This window comes from Pseudorasbora parva, chromosome 5 (genome assembly GCF_024679245.1).
Source record: "Pseudorasbora parva isolate DD20220531a chromosome 5, ASM2467924v1, whole genome shotgun sequence".
Lineage (NCBI taxonomy): Eukaryota > Metazoa > Chordata > Actinopteri > Cypriniformes > Gobionidae > Pseudorasbora > Pseudorasbora parva.
In genome coordinates this window covers 28,078,685-28,104,517 of record NC_090176.1, presented here as the reverse complement: position 1 = coordinate 28,104,517, position 25,833 = coordinate 28,078,685, and the positions used below count along the sequence as shown (strand labels likewise).

General features: G+C 38.9%; 1 protein-coding gene across 3 annotated transcripts in view; it reads left to right on the top strand.

Annotated features, from left to right (window-relative positions):
• The window catches only part of kif5c (kinesin family member 5C), a 30,123-nt gene extending 5,430 nt beyond the window's left edge, over window positions 1-24,693 (top strand). The window contains exons 2-26 of one of the 3 annotated variants that reach the window (XM_067443752.1): window positions 608-695; window positions 796-869; window positions 1,686-1,790; window positions 2,562-2,610; window positions 2,723-2,778; window positions 2,875-2,962; window positions 3,109-3,233; window positions 4,052-4,156; window positions 4,348-4,496; window positions 4,608-4,756; window positions 9,076-9,242; window positions 9,339-9,407; window positions 11,154-11,360; window positions 11,460-11,603; window positions 13,092-13,280; window positions 13,515-13,632; window positions 13,751-13,827; window positions 14,162-14,271; window positions 14,462-14,563; window positions 15,727-15,787; window positions 15,925-15,996; window positions 18,353-18,457; window positions 18,543-18,759; window positions 19,002-19,070; window positions 24,166-24,693. In XM_067443752.1, the coding sequence (XP_067299853.1) occupies window positions 608-695; window positions 796-869; window positions 1,686-1,790; window positions 2,562-2,610; window positions 2,723-2,778; window positions 2,875-2,962; window positions 3,109-3,233; window positions 4,052-4,156; window positions 4,348-4,496; window positions 4,608-4,756; window positions 9,076-9,242; window positions 9,339-9,407; window positions 11,154-11,360; window positions 11,460-11,603; window positions 13,092-13,280; window positions 13,515-13,632; window positions 13,751-13,827; window positions 14,162-14,271; window positions 14,462-14,563; window positions 15,727-15,787; window positions 15,925-15,996; window positions 18,353-18,457; window positions 18,543-18,759; window positions 19,002-19,070; window positions 24,166-24,242 (2,772 nt within the window). In that variant the 3' untranslated portion in view covers window positions 24,243-24,693. Of the gene's footprint in view, window positions 1-607; window positions 696-795; window positions 870-1,685; window positions 1,791-2,561; window positions 2,611-2,722; window positions 2,779-2,874; window positions 2,963-3,108; window positions 3,234-4,051; window positions 4,157-4,347; window positions 4,497-4,607; window positions 4,757-9,075; window positions 9,243-9,338; window positions 9,408-11,153; window positions 11,361-11,459; window positions 11,604-13,091; window positions 13,281-13,514; window positions 13,633-13,750; window positions 13,828-14,161; window positions 14,272-14,461; window positions 14,564-15,726; window positions 15,788-15,924; window positions 15,997-18,352; window positions 18,458-18,542; window positions 18,760-19,001; window positions 19,157-19,705; window positions 21,667-24,165 lie in introns of those variants that run through there. The other 2 variants (XM_067443751.1, XM_067443750.1) reach the window with 2 other exon arrangements.
• The last annotated feature ends 1,140 nt before the right edge of the window (window positions 24,694-25,833 follow it).

Below are 25,833 nucleotides of genomic sequence, written 5' to 3'. Positions count from 1 at the left end.
TGCCACATAAAGAAATATAAAGCAATCCAGTGCCAAGAGTCATGAAATATCATATTATATTTTTTCCATAAGAGGTTGGCAAAGAAACAGATATTTTGAGCTGAATTTAAAGGGTTATGCATGCCATTTTTAGTTATTTTGAATTGACGTTGAAATAATTTGAAGAATGTGCTTACATTAATATTTATTGATTATTTATTAATTGATTAAAATCTAGTAATTTAAAGGTCAATAAAATAAAATACCAATTCCAAGAAAATTACATAATTTTTTTTAAATATTATTATTTAAATGAAATAAAATAAGCTTTATGGACAAAGTACAAATTAAGTACAATTTTAGTGCTTCATGTTATTTTGACCTGCGAGGGAAGGATGTGTTACAAAGTGTGGAGGATGAATGTTAACTCATCAAAAGTTAAGCAAAGATTCGACTCAATTTCTAAATCAGTTTAATGTAATTTAAGTTGAACTGACTTAAACATCCAAGTTGGTTGTACTTAAAAATTTAAGGCATAATTTTTTCTTTTCAGTGTACCTTCTGAACCATTTTACATGTTTAGACCTGTTCATTACGTGTATCTTGACTAATCTGTATATCTTTTTAGGGCAAGCCTTATATCTTTGACCGAGTCCTTCCGCCGAACACAACACAAGAACAAGTATATGATACCTGTGCCAAACAGATTGTTAAAGGTTGTATATGCATATAGTTGCATGAACAAGTATGAAATGTTAAATTATACAGACCTGGAAAGAAATGTTTGAACGTTAAAACATGAATCTTGCATTTCAGATGTGCTGGATGGCTATAATGGGACCATCTTTGCTTATGGCCAAACCTCATCAGGGAAGACTCACACTATGGAGGTAAGGCCTTATATCATATAACGATTGGTATCAAGTTCACACGTTTCTATATTTCAATAATATAGTAACCTTTCAGCACATGTACGGTGAGAAAGTCCTCAGTCACAAAAAGCTCTAGATTGATGAATATCTCTCAGCATCTTTCATGAAATGACTGAAATGCCAAACTGCTGCAACAGCTGCAAAATGCCACTTGACTGCAGGCGTTGCCCTGGAAACAGTCTGTGCTTTCAGAAGGGTTTTGAATATAAAGTCAATAAATTCAGTTATTTGAAAAATGTTTCTGAAAATGAATCGCTTTGTAACCACTGAAAGGTGCAAATTAGCATGCCAAACAGGATGTCCTCATAGATCCCTCAGACGGAATACTGATATCTTTGTTTTAAAATCACATTACACACTTATAGACCCTATGCACCAGAGAAATGTTGTGTTTCAACTTCCATTTTTGTGGTAGCTCTGTATATTTCTATGGCATTGCCTTTGAAATGTATTTAGCTGGCGAAGTGGATTTACTAACAAAAGTTATCATGAGCATTGTAATGTTTGAAACGGATGTCATAACAAATGTCAGTGGACAGGAAAGATTTTCAAGGGGTTCATTCACAAACCTGTGACATTTTACCTTCATGCTATGGAAACACAAACCTGAAGACAGAACACATCGGGCGCAGGGCTGAAAGGGGCGGGGCTACATAAGTTCTATTGGACAGTAGATGAAGGAAATTCTACAATGCTGTGCTTAGTTCTTACATAATAATAAAGTACCATCTTATCAAATATTTGCTCTAACTGTCCTCTACATCATGCACACAGGGGCAGCTTCATAACCCCCAGCTGATGGGCATCATCCCTCGCATCTCCCAGGACATCTTTGACCACATCTACTCTATGGATGAGAACCTGGAGTTCCACATCAAGGTATGAACCCTTTTCACAGACTGCGTTTCCACGGTTATTAACATGGTTTATTATATTTTCATTTGTAAAAAAAAAAAAAAAAAAAAAAAAAAAAAGTAGATACAGTAATAAGACTATGCTTTTTGTTACCTTGGCATTACACTTCAGAACAGTAGTTAACGCTGCTGTGTGAGTATTTCTAACAAAACGGCCGAGGGAGTGATGGCAAATGAGTCTCTATATTTTTTCCTCTTATAAAAAGTCATATATCGCTATCTTTGATTTTATCACTTGCTATTGAATCAAATGGGAATGCAAAAATTATGTTTATAATTTCCGTTGTAAGTTTTACTATGACAATTTCTGCTTCTGAGAACCCCGGAAATGTGAAAAGGATTCATTAAGGGCCCGAAATTATTCAACATTAAAGGGATAGTTCACTTTAAAATGAAAATTCTGTCATCCTTTACTCACCCACCCTCAATTTGTTTCAAAACTGTATGAAGAAAAAAATACTATGGAAGTGAATGGCTCCAGTTAACAGTTTGGTTAAGGACATTCTTCAAAAAAATCATCCCTTGTGTTCAGCTGAAGAAAGAAATTCATACAGTTTTGAGTTTTGTGTGTATATATATATATACATATATATAATATATCTTCTATTATAGAATATGTTAATAAAGTTTTTGACTGTTGTTTGATCCTGACCAGTAATATAGAACTGAATCAATTAATTTCAAAGTACAAATCCACTTTTTAAATGTATTCATATTTTTACTTTTTTTTCCTCAGGTCTCTTATTTTGAAATCTACCTGGACAAAATCAGAGACTTACTTGATGGTGAGATAAAAAAAACAATCACATTCTTCATAGTATTAAGATTCTTAAAAATATATATATATATTAATGTTTTTTTTCTTCATGGTGTAAATTAAATTCTTGTTGTCTTAAGTTTCCAAAACCAACCTGGCTGTACATGAGGATAAGAACAGGGTGCCCTTTGTCAAGGTAGGACAGATGCACAAAACAGTGTTTTTCAGTCACAGACATGAAGCATGAACACTTCATGATGTGTTGTGTCTTTTGATGCTGTTCTGTTGCCAGGGTTGCACAGAGCGGTTTGTGTCCAGTCCAGAGGAGGTCATGGATGTGATCGACGAGGGTAAATCCAATCGCCATGTGGCTGTCACAAGTGAGTGATGATTTAACCTCATTTCCCTGATAAAATAAATCACATTCTGAATCAAACATAACTAATATAATGTACACAGATGTTATCCTGACCTTGTTACATGTTTTTACCCTTACACATGGTCCTCTGATGTTATATTGTTACAGACATGAATGAGCACAGCTCCCGCAGTCACAGCATTTTCCTCATCAATATTAAACAGGAGAATGTGGAGACGGAGAAGAAATTGTGCGGAAAACTCTACCTGGTGGATCTTGCAGGAAGTGAAAAGGCACGCGTGTTTGTGTGTGTGTGTGTGTGTGTGCGTGTGTGTGCGTGCGTGCGTGCGCGCATGTTTGCGCGTGTTTGTTTTTTCAAGGTCTGAGACTACTAGAGACTACTAAATGCTTTTAATTTGCATCTTTCAAAATTAATACTTTTATTCATAACAAATTATATTACGAGTCTAACAATTTGAGAGAAAATAACATGGATATAAAAAGTTTACACACCCCTGTCTGTTAAAGCAGCTGTTTTTAGGGAAATTTCCCTTCAGGTGAAGGCAGTTGTGTACTATTTCACATGATTAGTTAATGATACCCAATTATAACTCTTATTTTAAGGTTTTTATTTTTATTATTTTCTTTGAAATGTTTTACTTTTCAGTGGCTTTGCAGGTTGTAATTTTTACATTTAAAGGTGCAAAAGGTCTGATATTATTTATCTTTGTTTCATTTTTTTTTACATCACAAAAATCAGCTATTTTAGCATGCGTTGACATTTTATGTAGACATTTTATGTCCACTGTAAAAAAAAAGAAGAAAAAAAAGATTATTTAATATTTCTTAATCACTTTGTCATAATGTTTGTGTTTTCTTTTCTTTTCTTTTTTTGTTTTGCTATTTATTCTAGAATAAAATGTTTTTTTTTTTGTTTGTTTTTTTAAATTAGGGTAGGAATATCATATTTTCAATATTATCACAGTCTTACAGCATTATATTTTACAAACCCTGGCCGAGTCGTACTAAACGTACAAAATAGATTTGAGTATGATATAATATCTCCATATATTATCGCCACACTTTTTCTTCACCTTTCTCTCTCACACAGGTCAGTAAAACTGGAGCAGAAGGCTCTGTGTTGGATGAAGCTAAAAATATCAATAAGTCTCTCTCTGCTCTGGGGAACGTCATCTCAGCCCTGGCCGAAGGAACCGTAAGTGCTCATCCGGTCTCATCTACCCAGACGTTTTCTTTTCTTTCTTCCTCTTCCTCTCTTTTCTCTGAAAGGCTATTTGTGCACATTTTGTGTACATAATCTAGGCCACGTATACACCTCACACAGTACAAAGCAATATATTTGCTTCATATATTATTTATCATCTTGCCTTATCTTTCTCATTACAGAAAACCCATGTGCCCTACAGAGATAGTAAAATGACCAGGATCCTTCAGGACTCTTTGGGTGGAAACTGCAGAACAACCATCGTCATCTGCTGCTCTCCCTCTGTATTTAATGAGGCTGAGACCAAATCCACTCTCATGTTCGGCCAGAGGTGAAGCCATTTTACACCCTATATTTATCCTAAAATATCTGAAATTCAGTGCTGTGGTAAATATGAAAGAAATATGCATATACAAATAATTTCCACGCGTCTTTCACGCAGGGCCAAAACCATCAAAAACACAGTTTCTGTGAACATGGAGCTCACAGCTGAGGAATGGAAGAAGAAATATGAGAAAGAGAAAGAGAAGACCAGAGGTCTGAAAATCATTATCCAGCGGCTAGAAAATGAGCTCAAACGATGGCGAAAAGGTAATAAGACACATACAGAGCACATACAGATAAATATATTAACTGACTAATATTCAACTGATTAGAAATATATTTTTATTGAGTTTAATAGTTGTATTATTATATATTCAGAGCCGATCCTGAACTCCCTGGGGCCCTAAGCAAAATTCTGCTAGGGGGCCCTCTTACCTGACCCGTAAGCTATTTAAACCATTTGCCATTTCCATGCAGTTACACCTGACACCTTAGTGCTCCCAATACAATCCTTCATCCTTTGAACAAAACAGTCAAAGAATGAGGTTCAAACAAACAATATTTATTAAAGAGTATTTTCTATATAATCTTAAGATAGTACTTGCTGAAGAAGACGGCTTTACTGTTGGTGAATCAGGCTGTACTGGGTCTGTGCTAGTACTGGCTGAGGATCATCTGGGTCTGTGCTAGTACTGGCTGAGGCTGGATGTGGATCATCTGGGTCTGTGCTAGTGCTGGATGTGGATCATCTGGGTCTGTGCTAGTACTGGCTGAGGCTGGATGTGGATCATCTGGGTCTGTGCTAGTACTGGCTGAGGCTGGATGTGGATCATCTGGGTCTGTGCTAGTACTGGCTGAGGCTGGATGTGGATCATCTGGGTCTGTGCTAGTACTGGCTGAGGCTGGATGTGGATCATCTGGGTCTGTGCTAGTACTGGCTGAGGCTGGATGTGGATCATCTGGGTCTGTGCTAGTACTGGCTGAGGCTGGATGTGGATCATCTGGGTCTGTGCTAGTACTGGCTGAGGATCATCTGGGTCTGTGCTAGTACTGGCTGAGGTTGGATGTGGATCATCTGGGTCTGTGCTAGTGCTGGATGTGGATCATCTGGGTCTGTGCTAGTACTGGCTGAGGTTGGATGTGGATCATCTGGGTCTGTGCTAGTACTGGCTGAGGCTGGATGTGGATCATCTGGGTCTGTGCTAGTACTGGCTGAGGCTGGATGTGGATCATCTGGGTCTGTGCTAGTACTGGCTGAGGCTGGATGTGGATCATCTGGGTCTGTGCTAGTACTGGCTGAGGCTGGATGTGGATCATCTGGGTCTGTGCTAGTACTGGCTGAGGCTGGATGTGGATCATCTGGGTCTGTGCTAGTACTGGCTGAGGATCATCTGGGTCTGTGCTAGTACTGGCTGAGGCTGGATGTGGATCATCTGGGTCTGTGCTAGTGCTGGATGTGGATCATCTGGGTCTGTGCTAGTACTGGCTGAGGTTGGATGTGGATCATCTGGGTCTGTGCTAGTACTGGCTGAGGCTGGATGAGGATCATCTGGGTCTGTGTTAGTACTGGCTGAGGTTGGATGTGGATCATCTAGGTCTGTGCTAGTACTGGCTGAGGCTGGATGTGGATCATCTGGGTCTGTGCTAGTACTGGCTGAGGCTGGATGTGGATCATCTGGGTCTGTGCTAGTACTGGCTGAGGCTGGATGTGGATCATCTGGGTCTGTGCTAGTGCTGGATGTGGATCATCTGGGTCTGTGCTAGTACTGGCTGAGGCTGGATGTGGATCATCTGGGTCTGTGCTAGTGCTGGATGTGGATCATCTGGGTCTGTGCTAGTACTGGCTGAGGCTGGATGTGGATCATCTGGGTCTGTGCTAGTGCTGGATGTGGATCATCTGGGTCTGTGCTAGTACTGGCTGAGACTGGATGTGGATCATCTGGGTCTGTGCTAGTACTGGCTGAGGCTGGATGTGGATCATCTGGGTCTGTGCTAGTACTGGCTGAGGCTGGATGTGGATCACCTGGGTCTGTGCTAGTACTGGCTGAGGATGGATGTGGATCATCTGGGTCTGTGCTAGTACTGGCTGAGGCTGGATGTGGATCATCTGGGTCTGTGCTAGTGCTGGATGTGGATCATCTGGGTCTGTGCTAGTACTGGCTGAGGATGGATGTGGATCATCTGGGTCTGTGCTAGTGCTGGATGTGGATCATCTGGGTCTGTGCTAGTACTGGCTGAGGATGGATGTGGATCATCTGGGTATGTGCTAGTACTGGCAGATGATCCAGCATCTCCTCTACGTACAAACTTAAGCATAGCACCTGCAAATTATAGATAAAACAATTTATAAGCAGCATCAGACCCATTAAAAACTGGCTCCCCCAGATTTCCTTTTATACATTTTCAAATATAAAATACTATTTATAGTATGGCTTGGCTCTTGTAATGTTTAACAAACTAATGATTCAGATATCAAGAATCTCTGTGAGTGATGACATTGTTGATATCAAGAATTCACTTTTGTAAAAGTTCAAGTTCATACGCATATGAACGCATGTTTATGCGCGACGCGGATCTTTTCCGAGCTGCAGTAAACAAGCCGTTTATCAAAAAAAAAAAAAAAAAAAAACTTAAATAATTTTAATTTTCAGGCACAAAGACACAGAACACAGCCCTGAAAGCGGCTGGCATTAGCTAGCTAGACAGACCAAGAGATGCATAGCTTGCCTGTCCAGCTTAGCAAGACAACAGAAGAGAGATGCACATCAACTTAACTTTAGGGTACTGTTATTTGCTGACATCAAACTTGGAGAGGAGAGAACACAAGTTTACCTGATTGCTGTTCCTGCAATTCACTCTCATGGTGGTTTTTTCCCTCTTTTCATGGCCAGAAGGATAATTCCACTTAATTTTATAATCAGTGTTTAACATTGATTGACGCGCTTTGACACAAGGGGGAGGCGGGGCCTTGAGTAAATTGCGGGGCCCTACGCAGCATGCGTAGTGAGCGTATAGGGCTGTTCGGCTCTGTATATATTATTGTTAATTGGGACACTGAGAAACATTTTATTGGAATGATGCTTGACATTTGAAAATACTGATGGTTGAGAAGATGTGTACTGTATCATTTTGTTTACTGCAGAGGCCAGTCGATTTTGATGTAATTGTCTTAACAAAAGCTTTGTTTTTTTCGATTAAAGTCCTGAAATGGCCCCCGAAATGAGAGCATTTATTTCTTCCTCTGTTTGTTTAAGACGTATTAAGGCCATAGCCAGTTTTTGTTTTTGAGTAAAATAATGATGTTTCCAAAGAGAAAATTAATTTATTCACTAGAATATGTAAATGTACTGTTATATTGATAAGAAATTGACACAAATCGGCCTTGATGTAAACCATGTGTGTGGTGATGACACACATCCACAATAATTGACCATGTTAAATACCAATTATCCCTATTTCCTCAGATTGTGGAAAGGTAAACACATAGTGACTCTAAACAGAAGGCCTGTCATTAAGTGAATGCATGTTTGCTACAAAGGACTTATTATATGGCTGAATGTATTCACCCTTCTTTAATATTTTCAGTTACATATTCAGCCCCAGACCTCGGTACGAAGCGTTGCTTTACTTTCTCATTCTATGAATCCTGGGATGTTTTTGTCATTATCTCAATGTGCATCAGTTTCTCTCCATGCATCCCCATGAATAGGTTTTTATTTCTTTGTGTTATCAGCTCCCTCCACCTCTGCTGCACAATAAAATACACAGATACTGAGTCTGTATCATCCATCTTAGATTTATAAAGCCTAGAGAATAACTGTGGCTCTGACTCATTGTACAGCGGTTCTTTCCTTTATGTCCAGTCAGTGTTTTTTATCAGGTCTGCAGAACGGTTCCTTTTATTAGTTAAAGGGATAGTTCACCCAAAAATGAAAATGTTATGTTTATCTGTTACCCCCTGGGCATCCTAGATGTAGGTGTGTTTGTTTCTTCAGTAGAACACAATTTAAGATTTTTTATCTCCAACCATTGCTCGTATAATGCTTGTCAATGGGGTGCATTTCTATGAGAGCCATAATGAGATTAAAAACCACACAGACATACGAATCCATATTAAACCATATGGCTCATGGCAGCACATTGATGTCTTAAGACACAGAACGATCGGTTTCTGCAAAAAAACGAACAGTATTGAAATGAGATTCGTCTGCTATGAGGTAAAAAATAAATCGCCATGAGCCACATGGTTTACTATGGATTTGTATGTCTGTGTGTTTTTTACTCTCATAGAAAAACACTCCATTGACATGCATTATATGGCAACGGTTGGAGTTAAAAATCTTCATTTGTGTTCTACTGAAGAAACAAAGACACCTACATCTTGTATGACCTGGGGGTAACAGATAAACATCACATTTTCATTTTTGGGTGAACTATCCCTTTAAGGAACCAGTGCCTTTGCTTTTTTTACTATTATTTTAAGTTTATTTTAGTTTTTATTTATCTAAAGTGATGTGAAAATGAATAAAAGGGTGACAAACTCTTTACTGCTGAAGTTGTGTCATATTCCACTTCTTTATCTTCAGGTGAGACTGTACCTGTTAATGAGCAGAACAGCAATAAAGAATCAAAGAATTCTGAAGCTGCTCCCATAATTGACACTTCGGCTCCACCGCCTGAGCCTCTTTCTGATTCAGAGAAAACACAGTACGAGGAGCTGATCAATGACCTGTATCAGCAGCTAGATGACAAGGTGATAAATTCCTCTCACACACTGTTAGAAATGTGCTTGAGGAAGTGCTAGCCTCACAATTCAGTCCTTTCTCTCTCTTTCCCTCTTTTACCACAGGATGATGAGATCAACCAGCACAGTCAGCTGGCAGAGAACCTAAAGCAGCAGATGGTGGATCAGGATGAGGTGAGTCCAGCTCAGTAGTGGCAATATAGAACTGAACAGTCATGCCCTCTTCAGTTTATGATGTCACGTGTGTCTGCCCATGATGCTTTGCCTGCAATGTATCTAAAATTGAAAACTAGGAGCCTTAAACAGCTTTACCTTTTTAAACATGCATAGGCAATGGAATATGTTTATCAAAACAAGTCCTTGAGGCAATTATTAGTTTAAAATCATTTAAGTTTTCTATTGAGCTCTATCATCTCACTGCCTATACTTAGAAATTCCCATCAGGTGCAAAGAGAATCTCTCAAGCGGCAGCAGAGCAAAATTGATCCTAATTATTTCATTTCCAGGTGGAAATGAAAAACTTTTAAATATAGATGTTGTTCCCATGGAAACATGGGCGTTCTGCAGCATCTCTTTTGAGTTTTTCTCCTCCCTTGAAAGACTTGGGCATTTGTATTCCCATATGTGAACCTGTACCAGTTTTGCTGATAATTCTAATGAAATCATACTGAACTTTATTACAGTGACCACATATGTTCTTCTAATAAACTGTATTCTGATACCTTTTAGTTCCGTGTGAGGAAATAATGCATTTTTCCACATGATAGTTTTGATATCACTGAGTGTACACACCATTCAAAAGATTCGGTTCAGTACGATTTTTTGTAATGTTTTGAAAGAGTCTCTTCTGCTCACCAGTGCTGCATTTATTTGATCAAATATAGTAAAACATTTATTACTGTTCTATATTTAAATATCAGAAATCATTCTAATATGCTGATTTGCTTATTATTATTAAAGGGATAGTTCACTTTGAAATTAAATGTTGATATGTTTTAGCTTACCTCATGGGCATCCGAGATGTAGGAGTATTTTTTCCCCAGTAGTTTAAATTTTGATCATTTTAATTCAAACCGTTGTATGGTCACCACCTCAAAGAGCATACACAGAGAAGTCCAAATTAAACAATCCCCCATCATAAGTACACACTGATGGCCTAAGACACGAAACGAGCGGTTTGTGTGAGAAAACGAACAGTATTTATATCGTTTTTACCTTTTGTACACCACTACGTCCGACTGATCCGAGGGTGCGTGTGCGTGTTTCCTGTTGTGACATTCGCGCGTTCTGGCTTTAGTCTGCGCAAGCGCGGAAAGCGCCGGAAGTGGATCTCTCGCGTGTGTACGTCTCTCATTGTTTACACAGAAATTTAAACATCCAGGATAAGCGCAAATTAGTACCACTTCTATTAGCCGTTTCACCTATAATCTCTGTTTTGTGTAAACAATGAGAGACGTACATGCACGAGAGATCGACTTCCGGCGCTTTCCGCGCTTGCACAGACTAAAGCCAGAACGCGCAAATTTCACAACAGGAAACACGCGCCCTCGGATCAGTCGGACGTAGTGGTGTACAAGAGGTAAAAATTATATAAATACTGTTCGTTTTCTCACACAAACCGCTCGTTTCGTGTCTTAGGCCATCAGTGTATACTTACGATGGGGGATTGTTTAATTTGGACTTCTCTGTGTATGCTCTTTGAGGTGGTGACTATAGACCTGCATTATGTGAAGCACAGACAAGAACGGATTGACCTAAAATGATCAAAATTGAAACTACTGGGGGGAAAAAATACTCCTACATCTCGGATTCCCATGAGGGAAGCTAAAACATATCAAAATTTAATTTCAAAGTGAACTATCCCTTTAATGTTGAAAACCATTAATGCTTAATATTTTTCCCTATTCTTTATCCACACAGTTACTGGCATCCACACGGCGTGACTATGAGAAGGTCCAGGAAGATTTGAGCCGTTTGCAGCACGAGAACGAGGCAGCCAAAGAGGAGGTAAAGGAGGTGCTCCAGGCCTTAGAGGAGCTAGCGGTGAACTACGACCAGAAAAGCCATGAAGTGGAGGAGAGAGCCAAGACAAACCAACAGCTCTCAGAGGAGCTTGTGCAAAAGAGTGTAAGTACAATGAAGAGAAGGTAAAGAGGAAATAAATATCATAAAAAGATCATGTGACTGAAGAATACATAGATTTTTTTCCCTGTGATTGTCTTCCAGACCGCTCTGGCTGGTGTGGAGAGGGATCTGTCTGCCCTGCAGGAACTCAGTGGTCATCACAAGAAGAGATCAGCAGAGATTCTCGGTCTGTTGCTCCGGGACCTCAATGAGATTGGCAGTGTTATTGCCTTGAATGACCAAAAGGTAAGAATACACACCTTAATAAAGAAAGCATACCTGCACAACACAAAAGCCCAAGAATAATGTGCTTATATACTTTATATATTTTTTAATCTTTTGATTGAAAACCATGCCTATTTTTTGGTGTATTCTGAGTGCATTATACTTGCTTTATGATATTATATGTGACCCATGCTGGCAAATGAGTGAATGCACACTGGCAAATTACAAGCTACTGGCAAGACAAGTGAAAATGTAAAATTTTGGTCGTATTTAGGTTTTCAGAAACATATATTCATTAAGCCCTTGTCTAGCGACCCTAATGTTCCAAAATAGCCATTAAAAATCTAAAAGTATCTTTATTTGTACGTTGTCTGAGAGGAGTACCTTTCCCTTGTTCATGAAAAAGGCAGATTGTGCTTTTCCTCAGCGTAAGTTAGGTGTTGTTTTAAAGCGCAGCATTCCAATTTGGTGAATATTCATAGCGAATTCTCAATGACATTTGTCTGAACTAATGAAATGTGATTTGCAAACTCACTGATTTAAAAAAAAAAAGATCTCACTCGCACTGACTGGCATACAACGCGTGCGCAAATACGCTTCTCGGAGAGCGTGCGATCATGATATACACACAATAACGTACACAGAATTACAGTATTTCAGAATATCTGTCTTGCGAGTAAACTTTATTCCTGCAAGCTTTATCCCTCATGTCTTTAAATGAACATTTGGTGTAATGTTGTGGCATGTTGTGCTGTGTATCCTAACATTAGATTTGTGAGGCACAGTACGTCTTAATATATATAGGTTGTCTGTTTTATTAATGTTAATCAAAAAATGGTGGTATCATTAATTTAAAAAAAAAGTTGAATAGCCTATATATTTCCTATAGATATTTGGTTTTGACTTAGTGTGTGCCAAATTTGGTGTGAGGGATTTTAAGGTATGGTTGCTTGGTGATTTTTGTTTCGGACCTTCAGAAAACTGTAACTCAATTTTACTCAAAATTGACTTTGCTGACTCTATCAACTTGAAAAAAAAATGTAGCTCAGTTAGTTTATGTCGGATTCCATCAAATCTTTAAAACAATAACGCGATAACAGATTTTTGAAAATTTACTCATTGCAACTCATTTTGCCAGCCCAGGTAACATTTGTTTGTAAATTTCGCATGGTTAAGAATACACACCTCACAAAAAACACAGTACAACAAACTCATGTGGAATATGGGGATATTTACATACAGCATTTAATATGTATATATACACTAGCATTTAAATGTTTGGGGTCAGTACTCTTATGCTTAGCAAGGCTGCATTTATTTGAACAATACATACCATGATTTTACGAAGATTATTTGATGCAGAGAAATTTCAAAAGAACAGAACTGATTTAAATTGGATTTTTTTAAACAATGCAAAAGCCTTACAGTCTCTTTTCATGACAATGCTAATTCTAATAATAAATGAATAGAAAAAGGAACCTTTTGTTTGATTTCTCTCTCTTTATTCAGATGGCAGAGATGAACGGAGGAATGGAGGAGGAATTCACCATGGCACGGCTCTTCATCAGTAAGATGAAGTCAGAAGTGAAGTCTCTGGTCAACCGCAGTAAACAGCTTGAGAGCACACAGACCGACACAGTACGCAAAATGCAGGCCAACGAGAAGGAGCTCGCTTCCTGCCAGCTCCTGATCTCTCAGGTACGCATGGCTCCCTCTAGTGGTGATTCTAGATCAGAACTCTGTATATGGGCGATCCTCCCTTTAAACTTTTATCTTTTGTAATGTCCCTTTGGACTAACTCTTTAAAAAAGGATACAATATTGCTTTAACATTTGATATGAAAACAAATGTAACGTTATGGTTTATCAGGAGGACCAAACATTGGTGTGTATGTGACGTTTCTGAGTGTGTTCTTGCTCCTAATGCACCTAGCATCAGGCAAAGATCAAATCCCTCACAGACTACATGCAGAACATGGAACAGAAAAAGAGACAGCTGGAGGAAAGCCACGACTCCGTAACGGAGGAGCTCGCTAAGCTCCACGCACAAGGTCTATGTAAAACAATGCATTGTTTTGTATTGACTACACAAAGTGCTATTGTTTCATTTCGATCCAGAAAAAGCACAGTTTAAATAATTCTTTACAAAAAAAAAAATATTTCATACAGGAAAGATGCATGAGGTGTCAGTCCTGGATAAGGAAAAGGAACACATGAGCAGGATGCAGGATGCTGAGGAGATGAAGGTGATGAGCCCAAACACATTTGTCAGATAGACTTAGGTGCCTAAAATTCGTGCCACAGGATTGACTCAAAGTTGTCAGACTCAAACAAGGCTTACTTTCAGTTGTTTCTGCATTTTAAACTAGGATTGAAGAAAGTATTTAAGGATATTTTAATCTATAGATACTCTAAGAGGCCAATTTTATATAATAAGAATTATTTTGAATGTTTTAATATCAAAATCCATTGTGTAACATTACAAAAAATTGCCCTGGAAGATTTACACATGCCATATAAGTTCCATTTATATTCATGTGAGCTGAATTTTGTATATATTCTCTGTGTATCCGTGTGCAGAAAGCCCTGGAACAGCAGATGGAAAGCCACAGAGAGGCTCATCAGAAGCAGCTCTCGCGTCTGCGAGATGAAATTGAAGAGAAACAGAGGATTTTGGATGAGCTTAAGGAGTAAGAGCTTAATCTCACTTGATTCCTGACTAACCATGGTCAATTCAAAAGTTAAATATTAATATTAAAGTATTCATTTGGAATTTTTTTCAGTTAATTTGCTTATGACTGGCATTTGTCGAATTCAACACTTTGGTCAAAAATTGAAAATGCTCAGTTTATTCAATAATATCCTGTTATCTGATGTAAGTGTGAACCAGGGTCTTCTACTTGAAAAGAAGCAGATCCTGTCTGACTATGAAAAGCTCAAACAGGAGGAAGTGAAGAAGGACGAGAGACTGCAGAAGCTTGTGTGAGTTGACTGCTTATATTGTTTAGGAGAGATTAAAGGTACAGTAAGGGATTTCTGAGGAGCTGTTGATATTTGAAATCAGCCCAAACAAGCACTCAAAATGCAATGCAAGAGTGGATGTCTCTTTGTCATCATACCTGAAGTGATGCAAAATAATGCTTCATGAACAATTATGCAAAAATCCAAAGTTGGTTGTTAGTCGCCAGCAGCAGCCCACCAGCTTCAGACAAACAATGACACTCATAATTGTCCTGTTACTATAGCTAACATTACAACAACAGCATATCTTGGTTCTGTGAAACATAACAAAACCAATGTTACTCATGTATGGAGTAGGGATGTTAACCGATGACCGTTTGACCGATGGTTGACCGTATCAACGTTAACTGATCAAAGTTGTCGGTTAAATAAAAAGTGATCTCTAAATTAGGCTATTATAGACAGTGGACTAAACGCTACTACAGTTAGCCATCTCATTCCAAAATCTTTTTGTGTGAATTGAAAAAATCTCTCACACTCAATTTTTCATAACTCGCTTGTTTGTACTTAATAAATCAATAAAAAACATTTGCCGCGAGGTCACAGCGTTTGGGTTTGCGGGCTCACAAGGTAGCGCAGCATATTTTAAACTAATCGGTTAACCGGTTTCACCTGGCTAATAAGGCTCGGTGGTCGGTCAAGAAATGTTTAGTTTTCGCCATCCCTAGTATGGAGCAGAAACAAAGCAACCTCTGTGTTAATTTTCAGGAGTTTCTGCTTAGGTCTCACCAGCGCTGTAAAGCTTTTCTAATATTCACACTGGTTCTAAAGCTCTTGCCTGGTCATAACCCTTCTTTTTCCAGAGATACTCTCTGGTCTTTTCTCTTTAGTAATGCCTCTCAGCCATCTCTCTTTTACAGTTGTTCTTGAAATCTCCCTCCTGCTCCCCCTCTCTCCTCCCCTCTCGTAAGTGTGCTACTGCTGATTGGCTACAAGTCTGTTGTGCTGCTCTGCCCTCCACTTTCAGCAGCTTTTCTCAGAAATTGCTTACTGTACCTTTAACCAATCTCTGAGCAGTTCAAATGACAAATCATTAAGTTTATGCTTGTCAGGCATTTGAAGCTATGTGCTATTTAATAAAGATGCATTTTGATCAGATTTGTTATTCATTTTGTTTTAATTAGTTGGTTAAATGAGAAGAGGGAGCAAGCCAAAGAAGATCTCAAAGGTCTGGAAGACACTGTGGTAAGATTTCAATACCAAGCATTCCCTGAGTTTGTCTTTAAGTCTCTTTCTGAGTTGTTCACCTTAAACATGCATAGCTGTTGTTATATGAAATATTTTTTTTAGATCACTGTTCATGCTTTTCTCTCTTCCAAAAGACCAAAGAGCTTCAGACTCTCCAAAACCTGCGTAAGCTGTTCATCCAGGACATCAATTGTCGCATTGGGCGAGTGAGTATCCGAAACAAAATATTGTTCTCTTCATTTATAAATTTACTTTTGTTCATCTTGACTTTGTGATATGGTATTCTCTGACCAACAGCTGCCAGCTACTGTTGTTTCAAAATAATGCAAAACTTGACAATATTAAGAAGACACATTAAGGCAAGACTCTAGAGGCAAAATCATTGTTTTGTTTTTAATGCACTAGCCAATTTTTAGATGTTGTGCTATTTAGCTTACGAAACATTCTAAATACACATTTGAGGTGTTTTTATCAATAAGGCATCTGTTGATTTCAATTACAATACATTTCTTTCTCATGCATTGAGCCAGAAATCTCCATTCAGTGGCATACTAGCTGGGTTGCCAACTCTCACGCATTTGGCGTGAAACACACTTTCAGGGTCTGTCACACGCTCACACTCTGCCCAACTTAATCTCACGCCAAATTGCCAAACCTGCTTTTGATATTAAACAAAGCTAAGCTTTTATTTATTTTAAGTTTTAATGTGAAATTCAAACAATAAATAGTGGTTCGGCGCTAATGTGGCATAATGTTACAGCCAGAGAGGCGTTGAAATACGGAGTTGCGACATGCTCTCGTCTCCCGGCGGTGCGCACGGTCACGTGGCTCATGGAGCGCTCAATACTTCTAGCGCTGTGTCAATGCATTTGAATGGCTTAAAGGGATACTTCACTGCTTTTTCATATTAAACTATGTTATTCCCTTAACTAAGACGAGTTGATACATACCTCTCTCATCTCAGTGCGTGTTCTTAATCTCTCTGACGCGCGGTGGCGATCTGATAGCATTTAGCTTAGCCCACTAAGCCCAGTTCATTCACTATGGTACCAAACAGAGATCAAGTTAGAAGCGAACAAACACCTCCACGTTTCCCTATTTAAATACAGTTACACAAATAGTTGAATGACCTAGTATGGGGACACAAAATAAAACGTGGCGCTTTTCTAAGCGGGTTTAAAAGGAGAATTATAATGTATGGCGGAATAGCACTTCTGAGAGAACTTTGAGAGGACTCAGCACAGTAAAAAGTCACGCCTAGAAAATCCTCCCTCACATCTCCCCCTCCCTCTCTCATTTCTGTCAATAGGGGTTAACAGTTTCACTATACAGATGTTTGCATTAAGTTTTGATAAACAGTACAGCATAGTGTGCATTGATTATTAAGTCAACCATATTTACAGGATAGTTTTATTATGGAGAGTGATAGAGATGCAACATTGTAATATTAATGTTGTTCTTGTATTTAGCCCTCAGGTATTCCTTACTAATTGGTCACACTCAAACTCAAATGTGACCATACACCGTAACTATTTTTCAATTAAATAAATGTTCTATATTTTAGTTCAATAATATGTATTGAATATTTTGAGGAGATATTTTGGTACTAAATACTATTTGTGTAATAATTATTGTCAATTAATGACCACTTAAAATATCTTTCTTCTATTATTTGTATTTGTTATATTACAATTAGTGTTTTAATCAAGGGGAAAAATAGAGAATTCCAATTCAAAGAGGAAAACTAGATTATTTTTGTAGCTAAAAAATAATAATGTTAATTTGTAATGCCATTACCCAGTAGGTGCCTTATGGCTCTTTAATAAATATACAAGTATCTAATCTAGTAGATATGATGAAACACTAGATTTCTTTAAATGTGACATTTTAAAATGTTAATAACTTGCATCTTAATATTTTTAATGAATAATGATACTTATATAAGCACACACACGTGAATATAAATCAATGCGAGCACATATAATTTGACCCAAGAAATGTTTAAAATAGTGCTAAAAAGACAAACAATGTTTCCTTATTATGTACAGTAGATTATACTACATATGAATTGATACTGAACCAAGATCAAAATCGATATCTTGACAAAATGCTGACAGTGTTTTTTTTAATTTTTGGAGTGAAAAAAAAAATCCAAAATCCCCTCTTTAAAGCTGCTGTCCATAACTTCTTTGTGTTCAAGATTTACAATATGAGAGTGTACAACATGAATCCATTTTCCAAACTGTGTTTTTGTCTTACCCTGAGTACAAGAATTCTAAACTTGGCTTTGTCCAATTTTCCATTTTGTTTTTGAAAATGTATGCAAATGAGTTCAAGTTTAATTTGACAATGACTCATACATGCATATTTAAACAACCTTTCAGAAAAATGTAATTTTTTGTACTTTTTTTAGTTTCTTAATGTAATTTAATGTATTTTTGTTCTTTATCTTCTTTATTGGTGATATCTATGTATTAGTTACAATTTTACACTCTTCACCTGTCCAAATAAATATAGTGTAACTGTAACCACTTCACAAATATTTACATTTCTGTTTCGTAGAGTATGGAGTTGGACTCTGATGACTCTGGGGGAAGTCTGGCACAAAAACAGAAAATTATTTTCCTGGAGAACAACTTGGAACAGCTCACTAAAGTCCACAAGCAGGTTGTTAAATAATATAATTAATATAAAACAAATGTAATTCTATATATTTACTTATCTATATTCTGTAATTTACTTGTATCTGTAGCTGGTACGTGATAATGCAGACTTAAGATGTGAGCTGCCCAAACTGGAGAAACGCCTGCGTGCAACTGCTGAGCGTGTGAAGATCTTGGAGTCTGCTCTGAGAGAGGCCAAAGAAAGCGCCATGAGAGACCGTAAGAAGTACCAGCAGGAGGTGGACCGCATCAAGGAGGTCATCCAAGCCAAGAATCAGGCCAGGAGGAACCACACCGCACAGATCGGTCAGAGCTGTTTCCTCCTCAGATTTCAATGTTGCATTACATCCAGTAGAGAGCGCCACTCACTCACTGTCTCCTGCCATATTGTCTCCTGTTACATGATGACCAAATACTCTCATGCACTGCTGCATATGTCTCCCAAATATGAAGTCAATTCACTTAACTTTAGATTTCCAAATTCATTTACTTCTATCTGTGTAAGTATTTTAAATACGTTTCATTTTGAACCACGCCGTTTCTTGTAGCTAAGCCAATTCGTGCTGGACATCATCACCCAGTGGCTTCTGCCTCACCGGGCCACAGTGTCAGAGGAGGCGTCCCAAGCCCACGACGACACCACCAACACCAATCACAGCACCAGCAGCAGTACCATCACAGGAACAAGTGAAAAACACACCACGTAAGTTTGATTTAAACAGTCATTTGCTGCTTTTCATGCAAGAACAATATGTATTGCATCATTTTTAAGTTATGGAGTCATGTCATGTTCCTTCAGATGCATGTTTTTTTCTCCTTAATTTGTCTTTGAAACAAGCTGGTGTGATTCTGTTTGTCTTAATGTCAAAATGAATAGGTCAGTGCTGAAAAATGCATCTAATTAGGTTTCAGCAGCATGTGATGCATCTGGGAAGAGCAAGTGACTAGTTGCAAAGTTGTGGTGTAACATTAGTTACTGTGCCAACTGTTTGACAAAGATGGAGCGGCATGGTTATAATAGCTACAAAAGATCTGTGCCCGAACGCTTGGGAAAGTCGGTGAACAGTGGACGGTGTCTAGAGCCATCTGGCATTCATTGAAATGTTGTCAGAGTTTATGGATCTATTTCAGGGTAGGTCACTTTTGGTCACCTAGTCATAAGGATAACTTCCTTCATGTTCTGGGTGGCAAGAAAAGCAGAATGTTTAGGGTGCTGAAATGTTTTTTACAATTTTTTTCCCACTTTCAACAGGGGACAAAAAAATGACCAGTTCGATAACTGTCTGCACATCTTTCCATTCCAGCTATGTGTGGCAACAAGATGACGTCTTTTTTCCGATGCCGTCTTTTCTGTTCGCTGAAGGGAATCACCAGGTCGTCATTTACGAAGACTTTTCAAGTTTACTTCCTGTCCTTAGAATGACCTCCACGCATTCATCCTGTTTAAGCCAACTCCCTTCTTCCCGTCGTTTATTCATCAGCCCTAAATGGAGATGTGAGATCTGTGGACTCGTCAATGAATAAACAAACCCAGACCCACACACTAAGACTAAAGGATATTGTCTTTTGAACAGATAGAAGTGCTGTTTCACTGCGGCTTTTTCTCTCTTCTTCTTTCTCTCTTTGCCTATTCTTTGCCCTGAGTCCCTTTGTATTTGAAAAAGTCTTCAGTGCTGGAATTATATTCTGATTACAGTAATTCAGCTCATCTTTCATCACAGATGCCTGGTTAGTTTCCATGGTAGGAACTAATTCTTGAAAGATGAAAAGTTGTCACAAAAATTTGAAGTTTTTACAACCTCAGGAGTAACAGAAGCTTTCCGTGGATCTTTTAATTGGCACTAATTCTTTCAGTCTTAATGGCCATTGAGAACATGCAGTGACATGACTGGAATGTAGTTCAGGAACACACACGTTGCTTCAAGCATAATTCGTCATGATTTAGAATAACTGGGATTACTGGATGCTAATTTTTGTATTAATTTATTTTTGTATACATTATGTATTGAGAATTGAGTTTGTTTTATTTGCATATTGTCTTTTGTAGATTCTTTTTCAGTTCCTCACAGATCATCATGTGTACATGTTTTTATACAGATACCGGTGCTTTGAAAATATTTGTTACTGTAATTTATACCATAAGGTGCTCTGGAGCAAACGACAACTGTAAAATATCAGTAGTAATACCGTATTAGTGGTAAAACCAGGAATCATTTGAAGATTTCTTTGTCGTTTATTCTCATTACTTACCTGTTTGAAATGCAATCATTTAAAGAAAGCCAAAGTCAGAGACATTACATATGAAAAGATCAGATACGTTTAAGATTTTACAGCTGATTGTTTTATTTGCTATTTGAGCTTAATTAATATGCATAATTTCATTATTTTTATATCATTTTATCACTGTTTATTATTCTTGATATCATTAAAATATGAATGATGAAGGATTTTTTAAAAACCTCCTTGAGAGAGATAGGCTTTTTAAGAACTATGAATATTGTTTCAACAGGTAAACCATGCTCTCATAGCTATTTACAATCCTTTGCTAATATAAAATGTTGCCTATGCTAACTGTCTGGTGTTAAGTGTCTCTGGTAAGCTTTTGAGTCTCCGTGCTCAGCTTTGGGTTTCTTATCACTTGTAACTACATCAGTACATGCAAATGTTAATATGATGAAAACAAAATCTTGTTCAGTGTACTGTAAAGGCTGACCAACTCCATAATAAGTGTTGTGAGCACTTTCTTGCAGTATATTGTGGGTATACTTTTTTTTTTTTATCACTGAAATTATTCGTTTTTCCTCGATCTAATGTAAAGTACACAAAGCCCATAACTTAACAAGGTGTAGTGTTTTGTATGTCCTTGGATGATGTTTTGCCCATGTAGCTCCATGGTGGTGAGTTACTGTACTGCACACAGAGACCTCTAAAAATCGTGTTTGTCTTCAGGTTCTTGTTCATAAGTGTTTCTAAACTTTCTGAAATGTGCTATGAACTTTACCTCAGCAGTGTATAAGGCATCTGAAAATGAGATCAGAGAGCAAGGAATGACTTGCTTTTGTAGGTGAAGGAAAGTGCCACAACATGGATATGGTTGGTTCCAAGATATAACGCTTAAAACACACGTGTTATGGATAACAGGGTTTCAGCTTCAGAGCGTGACACTCATTTATCAGATATTGATGTGGAATAAATAAAAGTTTACTAAATGTATCTTTCATCCATTTTGTCTTTTTTTCTTGGCAAACAATTGTATTGGTATATCCTTCCTCTAATTTGTGAAACATGGGGATATAACAATTAGGCTATTTGTTTGTTCCTTTTTATTTTACAAATGAGTTTTTAAAACACTTGGACCTATTTAACCAATCATTTAGATTTGTGAACTGCTGCAACTGATTTTATTAAAATATTTGACGAGTCGTATTCCCAAGAGTTGTATCTTATGCACCCAGTCGACTAATTGATTAGTCGTTCAAGTCCTTCTGCGTTGCGGTAGAGTTTCTAGTGAACGTAATCACTTAACTGTAAGTAGCCTATGCTTTGAGCTCTGCTTTTAAGTTGGACAGTTAAACTCTGGGACAAACGCACTATATCTTCTCTTTACCAACACCAAAACTTATGAACGGAACACCACACAAGCTGCCATACAGCTAGTGTGACTCCTTATAGAGGCCGGGGATGATTGTAACACGGGTCAGTTGTAACAGCTCCAATATGTCCAATCAGAAACTAGTTACAAATCATCTCAATCACTTCGCACATGCTCAGTTTAGTCCTTATTCCACATGAGAAAAAGTAGAGCTCTGTGGCAGACATAGCAGATGTTAGAGTAAAAAGAGCTATTTTGACGTAAGAAAGTTACTTTTTTTACTTTTTTATTTTTGTTACAGGAATTTCTGTTTTGTAGATAAGCACATCACATTTAAATTATGTTTATTATGTGTCTGTGTATGGAATGTCAATGCTGCCAATATTAAAAATAAATAAATACATAAATAAATACAAAGAAATGTAAAAAAGCAAAAATAAATAAATGCGTAAATAAATACATAAATATATAAATAATTATATATAGAAAACAAAAATGAATAATTATTTATACATTTATATCCATATTTATGTATTTATTTATTTATGTATTTATTCCTTTCCCCACTGCCGCGAGTGTCGTCTAGCAACTCTAAATACACTTCTGAGCTGTAAAAGCCAAACTCTGGTCAGGCCAATCACATCGTGTATAGAGTCGGTGGGCAGGGCTTAACATAGTGACGGCAGAGTTGCGCTTGCGTGCTTCTAGTAAACACAGAAACTGGTGAACGGCGGTCTTTCGAATCAGCTTTGACCGCGACTCTGGAAGACTTGGAGTTGAGCCTTTCTCTGAGAAAAGAAAGAACGGCACTGAAGTCATTCTTAAAAAGGGAAGATGTGTTCGGAGTTTTCCAGACCGGATACAGCCCTAGTTTAATCTACCAACGAGCTCCGCTTCACCTTCGTTGTTTTGGTTGGTTGTAGCGCTATCCTATCTCGTGTAGAGGGAGTTTGAAAGACGACCGTTTATCCCGCCCCTCGGATTGAGCCCTGTCAATGGTAAGTTTCCAGACCAAACATCTTGATGTGGGTCTGGCTTGGATCTGTGACCACCATTTATAAGCAATGCTTGAGAAAACCATGATTTGTGACTTAAAACCTTACAACAACAGTGACAACAAGCCCAGTTGCTAACTTAGTTGCATAAAAAGCCGGCAAGTTAAGACTATCTTCAGACCTAGTCTGACCAAATAGCAGTTAGTAAGGGCTATGCAGTCTTACTTTTTGGATTCAAATTAGACTAATTTAAAATTGTATGTAACTGACTTAAAAATAAAAAAAGTATGACCCATCTTAAGGGAATTTTTTTGACTAACTTGTATGACTAGTGGACCACTAGAAGTGGTGAGGCACCTGTTCTGCAAGCAGTTGGTGTATAACTGTAGTGGTTACACAGCTGTTGTGTGGCTATTCACAGAGCATATATTTTATATACCTCAAGACAGAGAATATCACATCTGCTACACCTCATTTTGATGGTACAAGAGGTCCAACTTGTTATTGTGATCAGAACCTCTGCATGGTGGCTCTTAATTCCACTACTTGTCCTCTGCATATCTTCCTCCATGTGTAATTTCTCATGGGGTCGAGGAGTGATCGAGAGCCCCTCCTCTCTTCTTACCTCGGCTGTCACTCATCTCTGCTCTCATGTAGAACTGGAGGACACTAGCAGATCACAGGCAGGATTGTTCTCTTTGATGTGGCCCTCAGCTCCTCTAGATATCATTGAGGCACCGTCTCTGGCTAGGAGAGAGCTTCCATTAGTCTGTCAGTGAAAGCTCAGTCATACCCGGGGATCAGATTCTGCTGTCAGCTGCCATGTATCAGTGCAATCGAGAGTCAGACTGTCATTAGTGCGCTGAGGAGCCCACGAGATAGAGATCACTGCATGAAAACCCTGGAATACGGGATTATCCGGGCATGGTAAACTCCTGTGTAATTTGAGGTTTACCGGACGTATGTGGGAAAAAGCGGATCAGAGTAACACGGAACAGTATATTTCAAGATACACCCGGAAACCTCACATATGCGGACATATAGAGGCATCCGTGACATTTCACGGAAATATACAGCTGAAACACTGCTGGGTGCTAGGACTGGTGACTGTTAGGTGTGAAGAAGGCCTTTCATATGTTAATGACACTAAGGTGTTGGCTGTTCTCAGAGGGAGGGGTGGCAGGGGAGGACTTCAGGATTGAGAATTATGACTCTTAATCAAAGTTTTTATAAAAACACTACAAAATAAACACCCCGAAGATATAGTCACAAAAACTTTAAATTAAGGAATTGAATGGAACAAATAAAGGAAAATTAACCAACCATTTTAGAACAACCCACATTTATTGTGGAGTTTTACAAAATGCAGTTAATAACATTTAATAAAAAGGAATGTACATTAATATGAAATAATGAAAACATGGCTTTAAAAACACACACAAAAAAAACAGATATGCTCAAAATAAAATTAAAGGAATAAAAAGAAGGTCGTTGGAAATCGCATGGGGCTAAATCTCAAACATTGTGCGAATGGGAATCATGACTGATACCTTTTCTTTTGTTTGACTTAACTGCACAATGCATGTACTTAGTACACATCTCCCTGCAATACGTTCCACAGGTAGGAACGCTCCTAAACAATCAGTCTGTGTCCCACACCTCCACAGGGTTCCCAAAGAAACATCTGTCTGGATGAGGGTGCAACCACGAAACCTTTGCAACAACATGGCGTATAGGACGTGTGTTAGTTCTCTTTCATCATCTCGTTTCGAGATCCACCTATGGGAAGGGCATCCGTACCTGACCTCTGCAGAAGCATCCAATTGCACCAAGTCTGACAAGACAGGCAGGAGCGCGCAGCCAATGCCCAGTAAGGCCCCACCCCTTACCAGCGGGCATATATGGGCTGCATACGCTACTGTACATCAGTTGACATTCGCTTCTCGCGATCTCTGCACTGACACAGTTCGGTTAGATTTGCGCTGCTCACTTATTGTCTGCAGGAGGAAATATCGCCAGATCAGCCTCCACCGGGCGTGACAGTTCTATTCTGCCACATTCTGTGTCTGCATTCGGAGCCGCTCGCGCTCTCGTCCGTCTTCCTGTTCCACGGCTGCCGCCACGGACCTTTCTGAGTTTTTCGCGGGTATGTCGCTCTCTCAGTCTTCTCCTTCTGTGTCTAGCCTATTACGGGCCTGCCCGGCCGCGTGTGGGTCTCTTATCGCCGCTAAGGATTTTCACCCTTTCTGTGTGGTCTGCTTGGGCCTCAAGCACGCAGAGGAGGCAATAGAGAACCCGGAGAACTGCAGTTACTGCCTGGTACTGCCTAAGAAACTCCTGCGACACCGCCTTAAAGTTGCCGCTACTCAGTGTGGCGAGCTCGACTTGTCGTACTCGGATATGGAACACGGTGACGATAGCGCGCTACCGGGGACCTCCCGGGGCGCGACGGCTCTTGTTTTGGCTGACCAGCCCAATCCTGAGTTCCCCGAAGAGGACATCTTCACGGGTAACCTCCCGCTCGCCGACGATCTTGCCGGGTCCGGTGATTACGACGACGCGGGCCTTCTTGGAATTTCGGAGGACGAGGAGGCCATCCCGCCCTCTGTTATTCCCCAGGCTAGCGCCCCCGCGGCCTTGCCTGAATCCATCCTCCTGGATGTGTGTGAACGAGCGGCCGCTCGTCTCAACATTAAATGGCCGGCTCCACAGAGCGCCACCGACCAGGAGAGGGATATTTATGACGGTAAAGTGTTGGGAGCCCCCCCCGGCCCGAGGAAAGAACTCTTTCCC